The 20,801-nt window shown below is 39.4% G+C and overlaps 1 protein-coding gene across 1 annotated transcript in view; it reads right to left on the bottom strand.

Moving 5' to 3' along the window:
- Positions 1–19,521, bottom strand: part of SPEF2 (sperm flagellar 2) — a 439,169-nt gene extending 419,648 nt beyond the window's left edge. Inside the window, exon 1 of the mRNA XM_053699669.1 lies at positions 19,464–19,521. Coding sequence (XP_053555644.1) covers positions 19,464–19,521 — 58 coding nt within the window. The remainder of the gene's footprint in view (positions 1–19,463) is intronic.
- Between the last annotated feature and the right edge of the window lie 1,280 nt (positions 19,522–20,801).

The following is a 20,801-nucleotide window of genomic DNA, read 5'->3' as shown; positions in this document are numbered from 1 at the left end:
TTTATTTCTCTTGTAGTGTATCCAGTCCACGGATCATCCATTACTTATGGGATATTCTCCTTCCCAACAGGAAGTTGCAAGAGGATCACCCACAGCAGAGCTGCTATATAGCTCCTCCCCTCACTGCCATATCCAGTCATTCGACCGAAACAAGACGAGAAAGGAGAAACCATAGGGTGCAGTGGTGACTGTAGTTTAATTAAAATTTAGACCTGCCTTAAAAAGGACAGGGCGGGCCGTGGACTGGATACACTACAAGAGAAATAAATTTATCAGGTAAGCATAAATTATGTTTTCTCTTGTTAAGTGTATCCAGTCCACGGATCATCCATTACTTATGGGATACCAATACCAAAGCTAAAGTACACGGATGATGGGAGGGACAAGGCAGGATTAAACGGAAGGAACCACTGCCTGAAGAACCTTTCTCCCAAAAACCGCCTCCGAAGAAGCAAAAGTATCAAATTTGTAAAATTTTGAAAAGGTGTGAAGCGAAGACCAAGTCGCAGCCTTGCAAATCTGTTCAACAGAGGCCTCATTTTTAAAGGCCCAGGTGGAAGCCACAGCTCTAGTAGAATGAGCTGTAATCCTTTCAGGGGGCTGCTGTCCAGCAGTCTCATAGGCTAAGCGAATTATGCTCCGAAGCCAAAAGGAAAGAGAGGTTGCCGAAGCTTTTTGACCTCTCCTCTGTCCAGAGTAAACGACAAACAGGGAAGATGTTTGGCAAAAATCTTTAGTAGCTTGTAAGTAAAACTTCAAGGCACGGACTACGTCCAGATTATGTAAGAGACGTTCCTTCTTTGAAGAAGGATTAGGACGCAATGATGGAACAACAATCTCTTGATTGATATTCTTGTTAGAAACCACCTTAGGTAAAAACCCAGGTTTGGTACGCAGAACTACCTTATCTGCATGAAAAATCAGATAAGGAGAATCACATTGTAAGGCTGATAGCTCAGAGACTCTTCGAGCCGAGGAAATAGCCATCAAAAACAGAACTTTCCAAGATAAAAGTTTAATATCAATGGAATGAAGGGGTTCAAACGGAACTCCTTGAAGACACTAACGAAATTTTTTTGCAAATGGATGATTAACCTCTTAATACCAAAAACGGAATAACAAATGACAAAAACGTTTTTTTTTATTATTTTTTTTAAACAGTCACAACAACTGCCACAGCTCTACTGTGGCATTTTACCTCCCTCAATACGACTTTTGAAGCCTTTTGAGCCCTTCAGAGAAGTCCTGGAACATGCAGAGGGAAGCTGAATGTCTCTGTCAGTATTTTTAGCTGCACAGAAAAGCACTAAAAAAGGCCCCTCCCACTCATATTACAACAGTGGAAAGCCTCTAGGAACTGTTTCTAGGCAAAATTCAAGCCAGCCATGTGGAAAAAACTAGGCCCCAATAAGTTTTATCACCAAACATATATAAAAAACGATTAAACATGCCAGCAAACGTTTTAAAATACACTTTTATAAGAGTATGTATCTCTATTAATAAGCCTGATACCAGTCGCTATCACTGCATTTAAGGCTTTACTTACATTACTTCGTTATCAGCAGCATTTTCTAGCAAATTCCATCCCTAGAAAAATATTTTAACTGCACATACCTTATTGCAGGAAAACCTGCACGCTATTCCCCCTCTGAAGTTACCTCACTCCTCAGAATATGTGAGAACAGCAAAGGATCTTAGTTACTTCTGCTAAGATCATAGAAAACGCAGGCAGATTCTTCTTCCAAATACTGCCTGAGATAAACAGTACACTCCGTTACCATTTAAAAATAACAAACTTTTGATTGAAGAAATAAACTCAGTATAAAACACCACAGTCCTCTTACGACCTCCATCTTAGTTGAGAGTTGCAAGAGAATGACTGGATATGGCAGTGAGGGGAGGAGCTATATAGCAGCTCTGCTGTGGGTGATCCTCTTGCAACTTCCTGTTGGGAAGGAGAATATCCCATAAGTAATGGATGATCCGTGGACTGGATACACTTAACAAGAGAAATCTCCTTGTGCTTTTACAGTGCGATAAGCTCCATACCACACAAAAGCCAAGGGCTGAGTTTACGTGCTCGTGCACGCTTTCCCCCATAGATATCAATGGGGAGAAAGTGTTAGAAAAAAACCTAACACCTGCAACCGCGGAATGGAGGTCGTCGTAACGCAACCACATTGATGTCTATGGGGAAAAGAAAGTTATGTTTAAACCTAACACCCTAACATAAACCCCTAGTCTAAACACCAATTTCCTGATTGATATTGCGATCCAATACCACCTTAGGAAGAAATCCCAGTTTAGTACGAAGGACCGCATTATCCGCATGATAAATAATCTAGGTTTGGTTGGAGGAAGGGCCCCTAAAGTAGAAGGTCCTTCCTCAGAAGCAACCTCCAAGGAGGAAGAGATGACATCTTCAACAGATCCTGCCAGGCCAGGCTGGAGCTATAAGAATAACAGACGCTCTCTCCTGTTTGATACGAGCAATGACTTGTGGAAGGAGAGCAAACGGAGGAAACAGGTATGCCAGACCGAAGTTCCAAGGAACAGCTAGAGCGTCGATCAGAGCGGCTTGAGGATCTTGAACTGTACCTTGGAAGCTTGGCGTTTCTGCGTGACGCCGTCAGATCCAATTCCGGAACCCCCCACTTGAGGGTCATCATAGAGAATACCTCCGGATGGAGAGCCCATTCCCCTGGATGAAATGTCTGTCTGCTCAGAAAATCTGCTTCCCAGTTGTCTACCCCTGGAATGTGGATGGCATATAGGAGAGAATTGTGAGATTCTGCCCACTCGAGAATGCGGGACACCTCCTTCATTGCTAACGAACTCCGGGTCCCTCCCTGGTGGTTGATGTATGCCACCGAGGTGATATTGTCCGATTGAAATCTGATAAACCAGACCAAAGCTAGTTGACGCCAAGCTGTTAACGCATTGAAGATCGCTCTCAATTCCAGAATGATTATAGGAAGAGAAGACTCCTTCCGAGACCAAAGACCCTGAGCTCTTAATGAGCCCCAAACTGCTCCCCATACTGACAGGGTGGCATCCATGGTCACAAACAACCAGGAAGGTCTCCGGAAGCAGGTCCCCTGATACAAATGATCCAGAGAAGTCCACCAAGAGAGAGTCTCTTGTTGTGGGATCCAGAGTTATCCTCTGTGAGAGATCTGGATGGTCTCTGTTCCATTGACTGAGCATGCATAATTGTAGAGGTCTCAGATGGAACCGAGCAAAAGGAATAATTTCCATGGAAGCCACCATCAAACCAATTACTTCCATGCACTGAGTCACTGACGGACGAACAGAGGCCTGAAGAGAAAAGCAAGAAGCAAGAAGCTTGGATTTTCGGACATCCGTCAGAAAAATCTTCATGGATAGAGAATCTATAATTGTTCCCAAGAAACACACCCTGTTATCTGGTACTAGGGAACTCTTCTCCAGATTCACTTTCCAACCGTGGGAACGAAGAATAGACAATAACATCTCGGTATGAGATTTTGCTAGCTGAAAAGATGGCACTTGAACCAAGATGTTGTCGAAGTAAGGCGCCACTGCTATTCCCTGAGATCTGACCACCGCCAAAAGGAGCCCCTGGAACCTTTGTAAAGATTTGAGGAGCCGTAACAAGGTCAAAGGGAAGAGTAAAAAACTGAAAATGTTTGTCCAGAAAAGCAAACCGCAGGAATTGGTGATGCTCCCTGTGAATGGAGATATGGAGATACGCGTCCTTCAGATCTATGATCATCATGAACTGACCCTCCTGTACTAAGGGTAGAATGGACCGAATCGTTTCCATCTTGAAAAATGGAATCTTGAGGAACTTATTTTAAATCTAAAATGGGACGGAAAGTTCCCTCTCTTTTGGGAACTACAAAGAGATTTGGGTAGAATCCTTGACCCTGATCTTCTAATGGGACTGGAACAATCACTCCCAGGGAGGAGAGGTCCTTTACGCAGTTTAAGATGGCCTCTCTCTTTACCTGGATTGTTCACAACCTGGACAGGATAAATCTGCCCCTGGGGAGGCAAGACTTGAATCCTAGTTTGTAACCCTGGGATACTATTTCAACGCCCCAAGGATCTAAGACATTGCGGATCCAAGCCTGCCGAAAAAAGGAAAGTCTGGCCCCCACCTGATCCACGACTGGATCGATGGCAACCCCTTCATGCTGACTTAGATTCAGTGGAAAGTTTTTTGGATTGTTTTCCCCTATTTTAAGTATGACTGGACCTCCATTATGGTTCTAGACTGTTTGGGATTGGAAGAGGAAGAAGCCTTTTGTCCCTTGAAATTATGAAAGGAACGAAAATTAGAATTCTGCCGACCCTTAGGTTGACTCTTCTTGTCCTGAGGTAGAAAAGAACCCTTTCCACCAGTAATATCGGAAATAATTTCCACCAGACCAGGGCCAAATAAACTCTTACCCTTAAAAGGTAAAGACAGAAGCTTGGATTTGTAGGTTACATCTGCAGACCAAGACTTTAACCAGAGAGCTCTGCATGCTAGAACTGCAAGGCTGGAGATCTTGGCTCCCAGTCTAACCACTTGCATGCTGGCATCACAGATAAAGGTATTAGCCAGCTTTAGCGCCTTGATCCTATACTGGATTTCCTCTATAGTAGTTTCTTCAGAAATCAAGTCAGACAAGTCATCACACCAATAAGATGCAGCAACCGCAACCGTAGCAATACTTGCCACAGGTTGCCATTGTAGCTCCTGATGAGTGTACATCTTTTTTAAGTAAGCCTCTAGCTTCTTATTCATGGGATCCTTAAAAGAAGTACTATCCTCAATAGGTATAGTGGTTCTCTTGGCCAGAGTAGAGATAGCTCCCTCTACCTTAGGCACAGTGCACCACGAGTCACGCACAGCTTCAGCCACCGGAATTCCAGGCTTTTCCCATTCCTGAGAAGTAATTTCCATCATCTGGTCTGGAACCAGAAAAACCTCAACAGATGAAGAAATTACATAAAACGCTCTGTTAAGTTTACTAGACTTCTTTGGGGTCTCAGCAAGTAGAGTCGGAGTCTTCCAAAGTAGCAAGGACCTCCTTCAACAGTAACCGAAGGCGTTCCAACTTAAATCTAAAATTAACTTCCTCTGGATCTACTGTACTAGGACTTGTGTCTCCATCTACAGACTCAGAGTCGGAAATCTCTCCATCAGAATCCGCTGAGAAAGAAAAATATTCCATTTTGATTTTTTTTTTTGTCCAAATACTTGTTAAAGGGACAGTCTAGGCCAAAATAAACTTTCATGATTCAGATGTAGCATGTCATTTTAAACAATTTTCCAATTTAATTTTATCACCAATTTTGCTTTGTTCTCTTGGTATTCTTAGTTAAGCTTAAACTAGGTGGTTCATATGCTAATTTCTTAGACCTTGAAGCCCACCTCTTTTCAGATTGCATTTCAACAGTTTTTCACCACTAGGGGGTGTTAGTTCACGTATTTCATATAGATAACACTGTGCTTGTGCACGTGAAGTTATCTGGGAGCAGGCACTGATTGGCTAGACTGCAAGTCTGTCAAAAGAACTGAAAAAAGGGGCAGTTTGCAGAGGCTTAGATACAAGATAATCACAGAGGTTAAAAGTATATTATTATAACTGTGTTGGTTATGCAAAACTGGGGAATGGGTAATAAAGGGATTATCTATCTTTTAAAACAATAACAATTCTGGTGTAGACTGTCCCTTTAAGTGTCCCAAAGCCTATGGCTTATCATTCAGAACTATTTAGGAACTAGGAAGGGACAAGAACAGAACCCTGTTTTTGGTTGCTAAGGTGGAATCTCCTGAATGGCTTTGGCTTTTGGAAGCATTAATAAAAATTATGAAGTATATGTAGTGTATAAAATTCACAAAAGATACCAAGAGAACAAAAGAAATTAGATAATAGAAGTACATTGGAAAGTTGTTTAAAATTGGAGGTTCTATCAGAATCATTAAAGTTTAATTTTGACTGTCCAGTCCCTTTAATACCATTGTTCCCCTCCAATTATATGAGCAAAGAATCCACCTCTTTCTAAGTTTCAAGAAGCTCAATGAATAGAAGATTGTTTGCAGCTGAATAGCTCTGCTCAAGGACTTAAAGGGAACCCAAAATTTGTATTTCATGATTCAGATAGAGAATACAATTTTAAGCAACTTTCCAATGTACTTCTATTATTTAAGTTACTTCCTTCTCTTGTTATCCTTTACTGAAAGATTTATCTCGGAAAGCTCAGGAGCAGCAAAGAACCTAGCTGCTGATTGGTGGCTGCATATATATATATACTGATTGTCATTGGCTCATCCATGTGTTCAGTTAAAAACCAGTAGTGTATTGCTGCTAGTTCAACAAAGCATACCGAAAAAATGATAATAGGAGTAAATTAGACAATTGCTTAAAATTGCATGCTCTGTCTAAATCATGAAAGAAAAAGTTTGGGTTTCATATTCCTTTAAGTGTGAGGAGAGAGAAACAAGTAGTAAAAAATAAGTGAAACCTATAATGTTATTGTTTTGGTTAAATAAAACTATTTAATTTGTTATCATGGTAATGATTATTTTTATTTAGTTCAAAACAACAATTTAAATTGTGACTTGACCACCCTAGATACAGTTCCAATTGTGAGCTGTGGATGAATGCAAGAGTAGAAATTATGGTTTAGGTAATAGAAAGCACTGTAACCGGTTGCTTCTTCCTATGACCTAGATAACAAGCTGTGCCGTATGGCTTTACCGCTTGAAAACTGGCCTTTGCGTGCGGATTGTTCATCCACATGGTATTACAAGTCGCGCGGTATGGCCTAAACAGCAACGATTCATTGCGCATTCAAAGACCTGTAGTTATACGTTTTGTGAAACAAAAAAGTTTCACAAAACACATAAAAAATATGTTACAAAGTACACTAACACCGAGACTACACTATTAACCCCTAAACCGCCACCCCCCACATGGTAACTACTAAAGTATTAACCCCTAAACTGCCGTCCCCCCACGGCGACTACTAAAATAAACCTATTAACCCCTAAAATGCCAACCCCCACATCGCGACTACTTAAATAAACCTATTAACTCCTAAACCCCTTTATTTTTTATGGGTTTAAAAAGAGCTGAATGCCCTTTTAAGGGCAATGCCCATCAAAATGCCCTTTTCGGGCAGATTTTTTTTAGTTAGGATGTTTTTATTTTTGGGGGGTGGGGGTTGTAATGTTAGGTGGTAATTTATCTTTTTATGCAAAAGAGCTGTCAACTTTGGTATTTTTTATTTTTTAAACAAGTAATGTTAGGTTTTGTTTTAGTTTAAGCTTAGGTTTTAATTTTTTTCACAGGTAAGATTTTATTTATTGTAAGTTAGTTAGTATATTGTAACTTAATCTAAAGTTAGGGGTTGTTAGGTTTAAGGGTTAATAGTTAAATTTAGGTTGTTGCGTTGTGGGGGTGGTGGTTTAGGGGTTAATAGCTTTATTTACTGTTTGCGATGTGGGGGAATGGCGGTTTAGGGGTTAATAGCTTTATTTAGTGTTGACAATGTTGGGGGATGGTAGTTTAGAGGTTATTAGACAAGGGGCTTATGTTAGGGTCTTAGCTTTTTGTAAAACTTTCTTTTCTCCAGAGAAACTTCAATGGGGAATGCGAAAATGCGGTGTTAGGTTTTTTCCTACATGTTTTCTCCATTGATTTCCATGGAGGAATACGTGCACGAACAAGCCAAGTCGGAACTTGGTTTTTGTGCGGTATGAGGCTTACCGCCCCTAACGCATGCAAAAAGAAAGGTTTATGGTGAATTGTAATGGCGGCGCTATGGAAATAGTGGAATGGACCCATTTTGTGTGGTGTGTACGCAACGGGTTTACCGCACAACTTGTAATCCGGGTCTATGAGTTTTACAAGCATTAAAGAGTCAATAGCAGTGATTCCTGTTAATTACTTTTACAAACACTCACCTAGATTACAAGTTTTGCGCTAAACAGGGTTCGAAAATAACACCAAAAAATTTGCGTTATTGCACTCTCCATAGTGCTGCCATTACGAGTTACTGAAAAACCTCCTTGTGCTGTGCTTTTACGGTGCGTTAAGCTCCATACCGCACAAAAGCCAAGGGCTGAGTTTACGTGCTCATGCACGCTTTCCCCCATAGACATCAATGGGGAGAAAGTGTTAAAAAAAAACTAACACCTGCGATCGCGGAATGGAGATCGCCGTAACGCAACCCCATTGATGTCTATGGAGAAAAGAAAATTATGTTTAAACTTAACACCCTGACATAAACCCCTAGTCTAAACACCCCTAATCCGCGCCTCCAACATCGCCGACACTAATAAAAATTATTAACCCCTAATCTGCCGCTCCCCGACATCGCCAACGCTAATAAAAGTTATTAACCCCTAATCTGCCGCTCCCTGACATCGCCAACACTAATAAAAGTTATTAACCCCTAATCCCTCGCCCCCCAACATTGCGACACCTAAATAAACCTATTAAGCCCTAAACTGCCGGAGTCCCACATTGCCAGTATGGTATAGTAAAGTATTAACCCCTAAATCTCCAGACCCTCACATAGTAACTACTAAACTAAATTTATTAATCCCTAAACCACCGCTCCCCACAACGCAAAATACTAAATTAAACTATTAACCCCTAAAAAAACTAAGTTTAAACTATAAATTAACCTAACAGAACTATTCTAATAAAATTTAAAAAAAACTACCAATTAAAAACCTAAATTAAAAATGTAAAAAAACCTAACACTACGAAAAAAAAAAAAATCTACCATTACAAGAAATAATAAACACTAAATTACGAAAAATAAAAAACTCAAAAAGAAATTATCAAAAATAAAAACAATAACACCTAATCTAATAGCCTTATAAAAAATAAAAAAGCCCCCTCAAAATAAAAACACCACCTAACCTAAAATAAACTACCAATAGCCCTTAAAAGGGTCTTTTGTAGGGCATTGCCCTAAGTTAAACCCCTCTTTTACCTTAAAAGTCCCCCCTAAAAGTAATCCCCCTCACCCAATCAACCCCCCAAAATAAAAAAAACCTAACTCTAAAAAATCCTAAGGTACCCATTGCCCCTAAAGGGGCTTTTGAATGGGCATTGCCCTTAAAAAGGGCATTCAGCTCTTTTACAAATGCCCATCCCTAATCTAAAAAAAAAAACCTCCCCAAAAAAATAAAATAAATAACACTAACCCCATAAAATCTACTCACGGTTCCTGAAGTCCGGACATCCATCTTCATCCAGGCAGCGAGAAGTCTTCATCCAGGCGGCGACACCTTCATCCATCTCGGGTACATCTTCTATCTTCATCTTTTTTTTATTAAAATAGTTATGTTAATTTATAGTTTAAATGGTTAATTTATAGTTTAAATTTAGGTTTTTATTATTTCACAGGTAAGTTTTTATTTTTTTAAAGATAATTATATTGTAGTTTTAATTTAAAGTTATGGGGGATGTTAGGTTTAGGGGTTAATAGTTAAATTTAGTGTTTTGCGATGTGCGGGGGCCTTCAATTTAGGGGTTACGATGTGAGGGGCTTGAAGTTTAGGGGTTAATACTTTATTATAGTGTTGGCGATGTGGGGGGCCGGCGCTCTAGTAGTTAATAGGTTTATTTAGATGTCGGCGATGTCGGGGAGCAGTAGATTAGGGGTTAATAACTTTTATTAGTGTTGGCGATGTTGGGGAGCGGCAGATTAGGGGTTAATAGGTTTATTTAGTGTAGGTGATGTCGGGGGTGGCGGATTAGGGGTTAATAGGTTTAATATAGTATTTGCGATGCGTGAGGACGGCGGTTTAGGGGTTAATAGGTAGTTTATGAGTGTTAGTGTACTTTGTGAAACATTTTTGTTACACAAAATCCAGAACTACTGCTCTCAGGTGGCGATATGTATCGTGTCGGTATAGGCTGTAACGCAAGCATTTTAACCGGACCGCACAACCTGTAATACAGGCGCTATGAAAATCCCGCACTCAAACGTCATTTTTTTGTGAGTATGGAATGGACGTTGCATTACAGGCTAAAATGCTTGCGGTATAGCTATACCGCCACGACTCGTAATATGCATTCCCGCCCATTCCACACGCAATTGACAATTTTTAAGCGTTATAGCTGTACCGCAAAACTTGTAATCTAGCCGAATGGCAGCTAACAAACACAGTGTTTTGGCTACTACAGAACAGGTTTCCTTCAGACAATAAACCTGATTGTATCTCTCCTGATTGTTGGGCTCCTTTGGGAATAATTAGAGAGGGAGATGCCTCACTTAAATGCAGTCTGACAGACTGATTTACGTGACAGAGCTTTAACAAACCGTTCACAACAACACTTACACTAAACACAAGTGCTGAAATGCTAACCCCTCCTGCTAGCTGCATTAAAGGGCCACTAAACCCAAAATCTTTCTTTCATGATTCAGATAGAGAATAGAAATTTAAACAACATTACAATTTACTTCCATTATTTATTTTGCTTCATTTTTTAAATATCCTTAGTTGAAGAAAAAGCAATGCACATGGTGAGCCAATCACACGAGGCTTCTATGTGCAGCAACCAATCAGCAGCTAGTGAGCATATCTAGATATGCTTTTCATCAAAGAATACCAAGAGAATAAAACAAATTAGATAATATAAGTAAATTAGAAAGATGTTTAAAATTGCATTCTCTTTCTAACTCATAAAAGAAAAAAATGTGGGTGGAATGTCCCTTTAAGTAACATATAAACATTTATGTTCAAAATATACATTTGTTTGTACATTTGTACATTTCCCCCAAAATACACGTTTTTGTAATCTACGTTTCGCACATATTAGTGAAACTAACCTTCCTAAATGCTCCACAGCTAAGCCCTTGTCGGTACTTTGGTACCAGCCCCTTCCTATACAGCTATACTGTACAATTTCTTTTGCAGAATGCTGGGAACTGTATTTTTAAAACACTACCTAGATATACGATCAACCACCATCCAGCAGCAATCAATGGCTCCCACAAAACCTTAGCAAAAGATCAGTTTAGACGCGACAGGTGAGTGGATTTATTGAGCCCTGTTTTCATTTTTAATGAATCACTAAAATGACGCAGACAGAAATGCATCAGATGTACTTACTCCGATGTTCCAAAACTTGGATTTTTACATTCAGAATTTGGTGAAATGATTCCCCTTGCATCCTCTGCTTCTGTGTACAATACATCACTAATAACATAAACTGACATTGGGCTAGATTACAAGTAGAGCGCTAATTTATTGCGAGGTTCCTTTTTTAAAATAATTGCACAAAGCAGTTTTAAGGGGTTAAAGTGAGTGGATGTGGGGTGTTAGAGAAAAAACACCACTGAAAAGTGCCTTTACATTGTGGTCTATGGGCACTGTGTTAAAACTGTAAATATATATGTATATATTCATAAACATATATATTTAAACTATGCTGCCCATCGTTGCACGACTTATCCCCTTTGCTGCGCTAGGTTCTCTCTTGTGACTATCGGCATGAGAACGAGGCTCCCATTGGAGTCTATGGAAGCACGCTATCGTCAGCGCAAAGCTTCCATGCAATGCGAACATGAGGTCGCATTTGCATTGCGCTCCACTTCAAATACAGCGCACATTTGCATGCGCTATTACGAGTGGAGTGCAAATATTGCACTTACGAAAGCGCAATTTTGCGCCTCTCTCGTAATGTAGCCCTTAATAGGTTAATTAGTCATTTTTTATCAGCTTTTCAGCTGTACTTTGGCCCAAATCACAAGTTGAGCACTCGTATTATGAGCTGAAAGTAAACTGTTTTCGCTCTTGCGCTAACTCGAGGACCGCAAAAATCCAAACGTTCATGTATTCCCCCATAGAAGTAAATGGAGCAAAAAAGTGGGGGGAAAAAACAACTCGCTAACCCATATTACCAATATTTCACATTCCAATGTTATTCACATAGAAGAATATGTTCTATTTATTCATAAATAAATATATATATATATATATATATATATATATATATATATATATATATATATATATATATATATGATAGTTTTTTGGTACAATATATATCTATATATATATATCTCTCTGACGTTGAGAGAGCGGCTGGTAGCCGCTGCTGTGCTTGTATCCAGCGATATGAATATGACATATTGTCTTGATAAAGGCCTGATGTAGGGCCGAAACGTTGACTGTTTAAATACTTCAATAAAGCTTGAATCATTTTTAAAACCTTGCGAGTGGCCATACCTATGAGAATATTATATATTTTGAACCTTTGGAGTGCACCCAGGTTACTTGTGGATTGCATAAGGTGGAGTGCTTGGTTTTTCGTAGTAAACCAAGCACATTCTCTCTCTCTCTCTCTCTCTCTCTCTAGTAAACCAAGCACACACACACACTCTCTCTCTCTCTTTCTCTCCCAAATTTAACACAGAAAAAAATGTGAATCAGATTACATGTCTGCAAAAGGAGGTACCCTGTGCCCACAGTCTGTCAGATGGTCTGACCCCCTATTACTGTATATAGTGACACTGTTTAACCCACCAGTACTGTATATAGTAAGTTAGTGACACAGTCTGTAATCTGCCGGTGAGATGGCTGGCCTGACACTACCCACCCCAGTACTTTATAAAGTGACCACAGTAGTCTGTGACATGGTCCAGCCCCCCCCCATACTGTATATAGTGGTACTGTATAGTGACACTGTTTACCTCCCGTCCCCCTCCATGCTGTAGTAACAAGGTCTGTAATTTGCTGGTTCCACAAACATACACACACACATGCATAAATACATACACAGTCACATACATACATACACACACATATATGCATAAATACATACACAGTCACATACATACACACATACACACACACACATATACATGCATAAATACATACACAGTCACATACATACACACATACACACACACACATATACATGCATAAATACATACACAGTCACATACATACACACACACACATATACATGCATAAATACATACACAGTCACATACATACACACATACACACACACACATATACATGCATAAATACATACACAGTCACATACATACACACATACACACACACACACATATACACACACATAAACACACACATAAACACCAATTGGTAAAACAGAAACACTAACCACTGTAGTCAGAAACAGAGACACTAGTGAAGCATCACATCACACTCACATGATATCAGTGCAGGCAGTGGCAGGTCGTTTTTTATTTAAAAAAAAAAAATTTAAGCTGGGCCCCCACCCCTTGGGGGCCCAGTCGCAGTTGTGACCTCTACACCCCCTGTAATTCCGCCCCTGTTACCACTGCTAGCACTCAGAGCACCTGTCTAAGAATATTGAGCATGCACACAGCTTTGTGTTTGCTTGACAGTTCTCATGCAGAGTAGCACCTTATTACAAGCACTATTGTGTATTTCATAATAGCTTTATATGTCCCTTTAACCAGTCTGATGCACATGAGGGAGGTGCATTTTGTCTGTATAGCCCGGTGATCACACACAAAAAAGTACTTTTATTTCTACTCTGGCACAAGGGGCCTCGCTCGTTTTTATTACAACCCCAAAAGCCAGTATTATTGATACAAATTTAGTAATGTGATCACAATAAATATAATAATTGTATATTCTGAATCTGATGGTCCTGCTGAAAAACAAAACAAAAAAATGATATATACTTTGTGCGGATCACTCACTGAAATATATCAATAACAACAGTGTTTTAATACAAGCAGTTAAAAAGCTCAAAATCAGCTTAGCACAGGGGTGGGGAAAGGTTTAGCAACACAAGGGGTTAAAGTATTTTTAGACTCTCGAAAATCATCTACCCCTCTGTCCGGCACTATCGCTCTATGACACCCCAAGGAAGGTGCAGTGGCACACTGTTGTTTCCAGTCACACTTGGTAAGAATCACTTAACTAGATATAGAACAGGGTGTTCAGTGTTTTCACCTGAAATACCACTAACTGAATAAATGAGGCATTCTGTCATTTTATAAGTTTATTTTTCACAAAGGGAATGCTTCCGTTACATACCGGCCATTACTTTAGCACATGCAAGAAGTAACATCTGTCTAACAGGTTTACACAGCTTAGTATTAGCTATACTGTAAAGTCACGAACACGAACCACATAAATTTCTCCACTTTATGGGCTAGATTACAAGTTAGGCGCAAACGGTTTTGCACTAGCGCAATCGTGTTTTTGCTTGCCATTTACATTCCGCTGATATTACAAGTGGAGTGAAATCCTTACCCTTTATGCTTTAATCCTAACCGCGATCTCAGAGCTGCGGTTAACTGCACAAAATACTTCAAAAATAAATTACAGAGTAGAGTCACACTCATATTAACACTGTCTGATAAAAGATTTTTAATAAAGATACAGCACAAAAAAAGTTATAAGGGCTCAAAGATTGGAGATCTCGGGTGTAAGAAAAAAAAAGGCAGGCAAATGGCTTTAACATGTATGTGTATATATATATATATATATATATATATATATATATATATATATATATATAGATAGATAGGATGTGTACCCGGTCCGGCCTGAGAGTGCTGACCCCACCCGTGTTTTGTATATGTTTGGGGAGATTACATAAGCCTGTGCACCCTCCATTTTTTCACAGTTGTTTGAATGTGAGCCTGCATTGTGTGGCTGTTTTGGGACCCAGGTTTTTGGAAGAGACCTTGACGAGGTACCTGGACTTTCTCTGTGTGCTATGTTAATGTATTATTTTTTTGTAATTTTCACTGTTTGGGCCTTGCACCCAGGCCTGTCTGGGGTTAACTGCCTGTGACTCTGGTGACAGTGCAGCTTCCTGAGAGTGCTGTTTTGCACCCAGGGCTGTGCATGTTACAGGGTCATAGGATGTGTACCTGGTCCGGCCTGAGAGTGCTGACCCCACCCGTGTTTTGTATATGTATATAGATATATATATATGTTAATACAGTATATGTGTACATATATATATTAATGTGTATATATATATATATATATATATATATATATATATATATATATGTGTATATATATACACCTATCAGCCAATCACATGGCAGCAACTCAATGTATTTAGGCATCTAGACGTGGTGAAGACGACTTGCTGAAGTTCAAACCGAGCATCAGAATGGGGAAGAAAGGGGATTTAAGTGACTTTGAACGTTGAATGGTTGTTAGTGCCAGACAGGCTGGTCTGACTGGGATTTTCAAGCACAACCATATCTAGGGTTACAGAGAATGGTCAAAAAAACAGAAAATATCCAGTGAGTGGCAGTTGTGTGGACGACACAGCCTTGCTGATGTCAGAGGTCAGAGGAGAATGGGCAGACTGGTTCAAGATGATAGAAAAGCAAAAGTAACTCAAATAACTACTCGTTACAACCAAGGTATGCAGAATACAATCTCTGAACGCACAACACGTCGAACCTTGAAGCAGATGGGCTACAGCAGCAGAAGACCACACCGGGTGCCACTCCTGTCAGCTAAGAGCAGGAAACTGAGGCTACAATTCGCACAGGCCCACCAAAATTGGACAATAGAAGATTGGAAAAACGTTGCCTGATCTGATGAGTCTTGATTTCTGCTGCGACATTCAGACAATAGGGTCAGAATTTGGCATAAACAACATGAAGCATGGATCCATCCTGCCTTGTATTAATGGTTCAGGCTGCTGGTGGTGGTGTAATGGTGTAGGTGTTATTTTCTTGGCACACTTTGGGCCCCTTAGTACCAATTGAGCATTGTTTAAACGCCACAGCCTACCTGAGTATTGTTGCTGACCATGTCCATCCCTTTATAACTACAGTGTACCCATCTTCTGATGGCTACTTCCAGCAGGATAATGCACCATATCACAAAGCTCAAATCATCTCAAGCTGGTTTCTTAAACATGACAATGAGTTCACTGTACTCCAATGGCCTCCACAGTCACTAGATCCCAATCAAATAGGGCACCTTTGGGATGTGGTGGAACAGGAGATTCACATCATGGATGTGCAGCCAACAAATCTGCAGCAACTTCGTGATGCTATCATGTCAATATGGATCAAAATCTCTTCAGGAGTGTTTCCAACACCTTGTTGAATCTATGCGATGAAGAATTAAGGCAGTTCTGATGGCAAAAGGGGGTCCAACCCGGTATTAGCAAGGTGTACCTAATAAAGTGGCCGTTGAGTGTATGTATTTACAGTCCTATATACACATATGAAAACATTAATATATATGTACATATATATATATACACATATACACACACACACACACACATTATAGCCCTTTGCCATTAAGTAGATGAAAACATGATAACACATATTTATGCAATATTAATATATTTATGCAATATTAATATTTAATAAAGTGTTTAACTATGCATTTACTGTAAATATTTGAAATTTTCTAATGCGAATATGCTATATTGTTTGCGCAATGGGTCTTTGATTTTTCCACCAATTTTTTCTTCTCCATTTATTTCTATGGGGGAATACATGCACGCGCAAGCAAAAACTTTATTTAGTTTTTTTCGCGCTATTCGGGTTAACGCTAGCACAAAATACGTTTTTTTGGAACTTGTAATACGAACGCAACCCGACAAGATCAAAAATTGAAATCCTAGTGGATCGCGATCGAAAACCCCCCAAATAATGTCTTTTGATTCTTCTGTGTTAACATTCTCATTTGCACCATTAAAAGGAAACTTCTTAAGTCATAATTACACTTTCATAATTCTGCTAGAGCGCACAATTTTAAACAACTTTCCAATTCACTTTCATTATATACACGTACACAATCTTACTGAGGCACTAGTTCCTACTGAGCATGTACAAGCATTCACAGAATATATACGTAAAGATACTTCCAACATATCCAACGTTGAGTTCCTCCTAGTAGTTATGGCTTGCTTAAGACAGTCCTTGGGAAGCCCTGCCTTCTCCTGTTTCTGTCTAAAGAGCTGAATGGCTTTAACACTATGGTGGAAGTGGCCTGCAATTCTTTTGCTCCTTTCAAGTAAACTTGAAAACCTAGAGTTGCCTTCAGGGTTAGTAGCCTTTACCACCAGGTGGAAGATGTGACTTGAACAATGCACACTGATAAAGTCATCCTCAAGGAGATTCTTTGCCATATTGGGTGCCCCGTCAGTGACAAAGAATCAAATTTTCACATTGGTGCCTGCCCAATCACTTACCCACTGCGCCATTGCCCTCCTAAGAGCCTACAAAATGTTGTCAGCAGCTTGTTGCTCATCCAACACTTTGGCATGGAGGAGGAATGATGCTGATCTACCGAGCCATTCCTGCCCTGGCCTGAGCTGCCTGCCGCTGCACCCCCACTAGCAGCAGCACTACCTTCATCCTTATCACAAATCTTGGGCTGCAACCAGTGCGGCGTGAGAAAGTGGAAGGAATATTGGCCGCTAAGAGCACTCCATAAGTCAGTGGTAAAGTACACTGACTTTCCTGAAGCCTTCACCAATTCCTCCTTCAACACAGCAAAGCAGGATTGGTATAGTGGGGTGCCTACGCTCCTGCTGAAAGTGCTACGGGAAGGGAGGTGGTAGTGAGGAGCAGCTTGAAACCTGATCTATCTGGAATGCTGTCTGGACACCTCCCTAGAGTGAAACCTCCAAAAGTCAAGATCAAAAATTGAAATCCTAGTGGATCGCGATCGAAAACCCCCCAAATAATGTCTTTTGATTCTTCTGTGTTAACATTCTCATTTGCACCATTAAAAGGAAACTTCTTAAGTCATAATTACACTTTCATAATTCTGCTAGAGCGCACAATTTTAAACAACTTTCCAATTCACTTTCATTATATACACGTACACAATCTTACTGAGGCACTAGTTCCTACTGAGCATGTACAAGCATTCACAGAATATATACGTAAAGATAGATATATATATATATATATATATATATATATATAGGATATGTTATAGTTCTTTAAACATTTACTGCCTGTAGATTAAATGGATATAAAACCAAATGTTTCACTTTCATGATTCAGACAGAGCATATAATTTTAAACAAATTTCCAATTTATTTCTATTATCAAATTCTCTTGGTATCCTTTTGTTGGAGGAGCAGCAATGCACTAATAAGAGTTAGCTGACCACATCTAGTGAACCAATCACAACGGGCATCTATATGCAGTCACCAATCAGCAGTGCTTCCAGTACAGTAGTACATTGGGAAGTTGTATGCTCTGTATAAATCATGAAAGTACATTTTTTACTTTAGTGTCCCTTTAATACAATAAGCATATGCAATACACAGATCACTGGGTTATTTGTTGATGAAGCTAATGCAGAGCAACAATAATGCTAAAATAAAGGCTATACTTATATCTGCTAAGTGTATGTCAAATGCCCAAAGCTCGAAGGGAGGGATCCAGAGGGAATATGAGGTCTGTTAAGGTAATCAAGTTGAATAGCTCCATAATAAACACAGCATCATATTATATGAAACAAGTTGTGTTCATTGTAGACAGCAATAACAAACTGGAAAGAAACAGGCAAATAAATGTACATGGTATATAGTTTCTCTTTCCCTTACTATGAGCTTTCCATAGCAATGACATATGACAGCATTATGCCAAATGCAGCAAAAAAGTTAAACACATAGTAAAAGTACTGCTTCCGACCGACAGTACTCTGTCTCTGCCCCAATCAGTAGTGCTACTCACATGACCCAGCTGTGTGACTAAAGCTGCTGATTAGGTCTGCTGAAGTTTCTGCTTGGGATCAGCAGTGCTCCACAGGACCTGAGCGGTAATTCTACTATGTGTTTAACCCTTTGAAGGGTTGAGGTGCAGGGTCACTAGTCTTAAAATTATTAGAGTATGTATTTTTGTTTTATTTTAATGCCCCTTTAAAAACTTTAGCTTGTCATACCTGTGGAAGTTTGATCCTGCCAGCCAATACAGCAGAGGCAGTTATCCCCATGTGACAGTGAGCAATGCCTGCTTCAGTACCAGTATTACACAAACATACATGTCCTGGTAGTTTTTAATTATTCAAAAAGTTTTTGTGTTTTTTTTTCAAAAACTATTTCTAATATATTTAATTATACTCTCATTTCCATGACAGACAAACAATTTTACCTGTAATGTTTGTCTATAGCTTCATTCAAAAATTGCAGGGGGTTAAACACAAAGTTGCAGAGAAGACAGTGCAAAAAAATGCATATTCTAACAAATTAGGGCAATCAGTTTTTGCAGCAGAATGTTCCTGTAAGGATTGATATTTATTTCCTACAATATTTTTCCACAATTAATCTTTATCAATAATGTATACCTGTGAAATAAAAATATTAACACTAAACAATTTCAGCAGATTATCATCTGTTCTATTATCACATGGTTAGGTTTAACCCCTTTTATACAGTTTTTAGCAAAAAAAAAGTCAGGAAAAAACAAACAAAAAGACAACCTGAGCACTTCCTGTGCCCACTCACCCACACGCCGCGACAGCTTCAGCTCATCGTTCAGCCACTGGCAAATAATCTCCGACATCGTTCCACGACTATAACGTGGGCCAGCTACCCAGGATCATTAACACACGCCAGGCACCTCTGCTACTCTGGCCCTGAAGCTCAGCGAGTTCGCTCTCAGCAGACAGGCCGCGTCTGGTCTCCCATGACAACGTGTTGCTAGGGAACGGTTGCCAAAGCAGCTCTGGAACGCTAAGGATTGTTAGTCATAGATATGGAGATCTAAACCAAAACTTATATTCTACACTCTAGCGCCATCTACTGTCTGATTTCTATCAGTACTATAAAAAAAACTACTGCTTGGTTTGAAGTGTATTACTTGGTTGGTTAACCCTTTAAGGACACAGCTTTCAGTTTGCTCAATTGTTTTATGACGGAAAATTTCCGTCATATGTCCTTAAGAGGTTAATGTGCTAATTAATTTCTATATTTAACAGTAAATAGTTGATAGATAAAAGAAATAGAATTTAAAAGATGTAAAGCTTCCCGTTTTAATACCATTTCTCAACATTATTCAAGTTTTACTATGTTTGATTAAAAAAATGTTATGTATATGTAACAGGCTGATTAGAAAAAAATGTACATCTGCAAAAATGGAGAATATCTTTCTCCGATAAACCCCATCCCATTGTAAAATGACAGCATAACAGTTTAATTCTTGTGGTGACTAGCAAGAGAGAATTAATCTGATGTGCAGGATCTATGTAATTATAGTTAGTTGATCTTAGGGATATACATCATTAAACTTTTGTTCTTTCACAATTGAAACAGGGGTGAAGAAGAATTATACCCTATCAGGAGGGTGTCTATGTTGTCTGACTTGCAGTCCTGTGCCATGACGCTCTCATGTGATTAGAAAATACTGATATCTGGAATTATGTATTTGTTAACAATGTTTGCTCTTTTTAGGCACTACTATGTTACCATCCTGCCCCCTCATACAACCCTTTTACACTGAAATCCTTTCTTTCCTTATCAAAAAATGTCATAGCCAAATTCCCAATGACCCCATCCAACTACCTCACCTAAATTAAAATGTAAATATAAACTGAAACTATTTTAAAAATGTATACACAGGCTGCTTATGCTGCATTTTTGGAAATAAAAAACATCCCTTGAATGACCAGATTTCATAAAATGACACAATATTCATTGAAAAAAAAGGACTTGCCAATAAATTATTGATATTTCATGCTCTGCTGTGACCCCATAATTAGGCACTCTTCACCCTGAAACCAAAAACCCCCCTTTTAAATAAAAGACTAACACAATCACTTGGGGTTGAAAAGGCCGCAGCGGATT

Source organism: Bombina bombina, chromosome 2 (genome assembly GCF_027579735.1).
Source record: "Bombina bombina isolate aBomBom1 chromosome 2, aBomBom1.pri, whole genome shotgun sequence".
NCBI classification, from domain to species: domain Eukaryota; kingdom Metazoa; phylum Chordata; class Amphibia; order Anura; family Bombinatoridae; genus Bombina; species Bombina bombina.
Note: the sequence above shows the minus strand (reverse complement) of the source record. Positions and strands in the feature narration are given on the sequence as shown.